The 4,952-nt window shown below is 28.4% G+C and overlaps 1 protein-coding gene across 1 annotated transcript in view; it reads left to right on the forward strand.

Moving 5' to 3' along the window:
• Positions 1-4,448, forward strand: part of LOC106679009 (synaptic vesicle glycoprotein 2C) — a 30,009-nt gene extending 25,561 nt beyond the window's left edge. Inside the window, exons 9-12 of the mRNA XM_014417916.3 lie at positions 365-479; positions 2,181-2,337; positions 2,419-2,546; positions 3,217-4,448. Of these exons, the coding sequence (XP_014273402.1) occupies positions 365-479; positions 2,181-2,337; positions 2,419-2,546; positions 3,217-3,281 (465 nt within the window). The 3' untranslated portion in view covers positions 3,282-4,448. The remainder of the gene's footprint in view (positions 1-364; positions 480-2,180; positions 2,338-2,418; positions 2,547-3,216) is intronic.
• The last annotated feature ends 504 nt before the right edge of the window (positions 4,449-4,952 follow it).

Here is a 4,952-nt window from a genome sequence, read left to right on the forward strand (position 1 = left end):
TATTTTTTAAAGAACAACCCTTACTGTGCCTCAGAACTTTCAAAATATTGAAACAATTCAGACCGACTGAGCTATCAAAGAATGATAAAAGATTTTTTAGGAGTGAAATAAAGTTGTTATTCATTTTTACGTAAAACTTTTTTAAAATTTCACACATGTGATCTTAAAAAAAAAAAGGACAATGGACTTGAAAGTTGGTGAACTGTCCGAAAATGTTCAATGATGATTTGAAGTAATGAATTTTAAAAAAAAGGGCATTTATTTCCTCCAAAAATAATTATTACAGAATAATTATAGTTTATATGTATATACTTATAGATAAATTATAAGTAGCAATAAATTCAAGAGATATTATATTTTTTAGACGGCTCCGAAGGACTCAGTTTATTTAAGCATGATTGTGATTCACTGCTGTTGCCTGGCTTGTCATCTACTATTTGCCGTAACTGTCAAATGCATTAAGAGGAAGATCCTATTGAGTAAGATCATTTATATATTATAAAATATATATTTTAAAGTAGAAAGTAAGAATTTGAGTAATATTTGGTGTTCTTTTAATACTTTCTTAGATTAATTAACTTCTGGTTAAAAAAAAAATAATAAAACTTTTCAAAGAGAAAAATAACAGCATTTGATAGGATGCCGAAATTTGTATTTAATATAGACTTTACTTACAACCTACACACGCCAACTGTTTTGACCTACACAAAACCAAACGATTTCGATAACGAGATCAAAAGGACATTCTATTATTAGTACAGTATATATAAATAAAGTTTAAATAAAAAAATATATATATTTTTATTTAATCAAAAAGGGGTTGAGAATAATTTTCTAGTTCAATAATTTCACATAGTCTCATTTCATTTTATTATTTGTTTTTTATAATAATAATTTTACAACGATATGAGATTTTTTAAATTAATATGATATTTTTAAACGAATGACATGAAATCCTCAAACAAGATTGAAAAGAAAGAAAACAGCTCGTCGATTCCAACTATTACAGCACTTACTAGGACAAACGGTCTAAACTTCCAACTCATTACAAAAGACTGATCTACATGACTGTAATGAGACCAATCTGGACATACGGAGTTGAGCTTTGGGGCTCCGCTAAACCTTCCTCTCGTATTCAATCCTTACAATCCAAAATCCTTCGTAAAATCCTCAATGCTCCTTAATTTGTCACAAATAAAATCATACATAAAGACCTTAATGTTCCCTATGTAACCGATCTCGTATCTAATCCAAATTCCTTAATGCTCCTTACTTTGTCACAAATCAAGTCATCAATCTGGACCTCAATGTTTTTCAATCAATCACTTTTTCTAACATTGCTCTACTGGTTATAATTAAATGTTTTCGGGGTTTAATATAAAAAGTTCTTCGAAGAAACAAGGTAGGTAGGTACTAATTGCAGTATAAGTTTGGGGGCATAACAAATTAAGGGTGTAGATAAACATGAGTTAATGAAAATATAAAGGAATAATATTGGAAGAAGATAGCTGACCATATGAAGTAGATTGTAGGAAGATAGTCCGGGTGGGAGTCAATAAAAGTACCAAAATAGTAAAAGAGAACTATTTGTTGTTAACCAACGTTTTACCCTACTTTGCACGGGTAAATAAAAAACTTGGACTTCGTCAGGGCTATATGTAAAAAAGTTTTTTTTTTTAAATATATAATTGGTCACAAATCAAGTCATCCATCAGGACCTCAATGTTCTATATGTTGCTGATTTGGCCAGAGGTATAAATACTTCCATGATAAACTTCCCAATAACCCAAACCTATTTTTTTTCTAACCTGGGTTCTCCTTCATTACCTAGTAATCCTCCTAGGCGTCTGAAAAGAAGATAGCCTCGAGATCTTCTCTAGAAATGTTATTACAGGTCTATCATTGGGTAGATTTTCCACATGTTATTTTATTATTAACAACTTGTTCTTTATATTTTTAAGAATTGTGCTGTTGTAATTGACAATAAATTAAATTATTAAAAAAAATCAATAAGTTTTGTCCTAAAAAAATAATCTTCAGAAAATAAAATCCTATTCCTTAAGTCACCATTTATTTTAACTATAATATTAAAGCATGTAGTTCTGGATTGAATATGTAATATTTCAATAAATGATTTTATTTAAGTGATATGAAAATTTTAAAAATTGATTTTATTTCAGTTATTACAATTGGAGTAGCTGGCGGGTGCATTTTCATCGTTCCTTGGATCACTGCAAACATGTCATTACTTCCAATATCGATATACCTCGCTCTATACGAAGCTAGTATTTATGCATTCTTCGGCGCGATAGTACAGATATTTCCTACACATCTAAGGTATTTTCATTATTATGGACTGTAAAACATAAAGCTAAATTTCAAAAGATGATATTATTAAGTGATATGAAACAATTACAGGGCTAAAGCAGTGAGCTTGGCTATGGTGTTGGGTCGAGCTGCGATATTCATGGGTAACTTTCTGCTTTCCAATGTTATGTTTACGAGTTGTGACGAGATGTTTTGGTCTCTGGCTGCAGGTGCATTATGTAAGTATTATAGTATATGTTATCTTCTTCTCTTTAATTTTTTCAAAATATATGCTTATTCGTTTAAAAAATATTTTCAAGAAAGTCTATTCAACATATACAATTGGTAAAGATGCATACTTTATTATACGGCTATTCACAATGTTATGTTAAAAGTAAAATGTTTTGCCGTGTTAAATGTTAAAGTATAGGATTGTGAGCAGCCATGTTAAATATTAAATGCATAAGAGCTCCTAGCGGGTTTTCTGAGCAACTTGTTTTATAACCTTCTTTCCTTCCAAAACTTCTTTTTATTGTTTACTTGTAAGTTTTGATTAAAGTAATTTATTACAACTTGTCTAAATTGAGTGAAAAATAGAAATTGTGTGAATGTTTGGCCACGGAGTCCCTTGTTGATCCTCTAACTAGTGAGGGAAAGAATCAAGATGAGCTAACTGGCAGGTTTCATTAAACTATTATTATTGTCATCCATTACTTTATTAATTTTAAACACAGCCAAAACAATACTAACACAAACTACGAGTAAGTAACCTAACATAGCTGTAGACATTTTTTTTTCCTTTTCGACAGCACCATTTTTGACCTAACCATCTCCTTCAAATCCTGATAAATATTTAAACATTTATTTTTATTTACCGAATCAAATTTAATGATCACGTAATTGTTACAGGTATTGTGATATTCTCGCTTCTTCTCTCGTTCAAACCTCACGATGATTCGAAAATAACCGAATGAAGAGACAAATAATGGAGGACCTTGAAGTTCCAGTAGAAAATTACCATTTAAAATTTAAAGTGGTAATCAAATGCGAAAACAACATGAAAAGTTTGCTTCGTACACATTTCTGTGGATCATCTACGTTCAGCAATTTGTCAAGTTTCTTACGGAAACTAAAATATTTTGGGTGGAAACACACGATTATCGTTTATTCTATTCAAACGATCTGTTTCAGAATATCATCGAAAAAAAAATTGCTAAATCTAGTTTTCACCTCTTGAATCCATATTGTTTTTTGGAGGCTTTTTAAAACAATTTAGATAGTTGCTGCTAAGTTTGTAAAAAAAAAAAAGAAAAGTTTACCACAAAGAATTTACCACTATCATCTTTTATTGGTCACTTCACTTGAACTTGTTGTATGTTATACTTTAAATCACCTGCCTATGAACTTTTTTTTTTTAAAGATAAAGTAAGATTTAGCATTTGAACCAAATAAAAAAAACATATTAAATAATTAAAATTATATTTAATACTTTGAATGTACCTGAAGAAACTTGGAAATGTATTGCACGAGTATATTAATTTTAAAAACTTAGGGGCTGAAAATAAATTGGCTGTAAAAATAGTTTATTTTTGGTTGATTTGTGTGCGAGATAATTTTTAAATTTAAGATATCTTATAAGAATAAATGAATTTGTTATTATTTATTCACCTGTTGAATGCACATAAGATGCCATAATGTTCTTATGGAAATAATTAAAAGTTTATCTCTCCTATCATATAAATGCTTTTATACTTGCAAAAAGAAACAAGATTACTTGTAATGAATTTAATTAAACCCATTTAGCAAAATTTTCTTCAATGATATTTTTATTGGTCAATTCACATCTTCATGGAATGAACTTGTGTTTGGCCTCAGATTCATGTGACTATTAAAATTATTCTTTTTTTTTTTTTTTGCAAAATCAGATTTATATAGCATTTTAAACAAATAAAAAAAAAATTATTATGTAGAATTATAGTTTATACTTTTAATGTACCTAAAGAAACTTGGAAACGTTTTGCAGTGTAAATAAAGTTATGAATTTAAAATATAAAAATATATGGCTGTTAAAAAATTATAAGATGATTGATTTGTGTCTTAAATCATTTGTGTGTGAAGTTGTTTTTAAATCTAAGACATCATGCAAGACAAAAGTTTAAAAATAAAAAAAATTTTAATTATATCTTTTGTAAATTTTTAACCTTTCAAAAAAACTATGAACTACATATCTCTCAAAGATCTACCTTTACTAATCTTAACTACCTTAACTAACAGAATAGTCACTGCCTTCGATATCGTTCTGCACATGTTACACCTCCGCAATGTATTTATACACACTAAACCTCCTTATATCCCTTATTAAAAATGCAAAATTACGTATAGTTGAAAAAAAAACTTATACTAACAAAATTAAAAGTAGAAACAAAACTTTTGGGCTTTAACAGCAATACTTGATTACTTTTTCGATTTGGAGTAAAAAAAAAAATTATAATACAAAGTATAATCAATTAAACACTCAACAATTACTGATCGCTTATATAAAACTCAAAAAATGTGATTGAACTTTTATCAATTACTTCTTTTGTTTGAAAACTAGGTTCTTGAAAATATTGAGTAATTTCGTTATAAATTCCTTTCGTATTCAA

Source organism: Halyomorpha halys, unplaced genomic scaffold, assembly GCF_000696795.3.
Source record: "Halyomorpha halys isolate HHAL.00 unplaced genomic scaffold, Hhal_1.1 Scaffold12.1, whole genome shotgun sequence".
Classification (NCBI taxonomy): domain Eukaryota; kingdom Metazoa; phylum Arthropoda; class Insecta; order Hemiptera; family Pentatomidae; genus Halyomorpha; species Halyomorpha halys.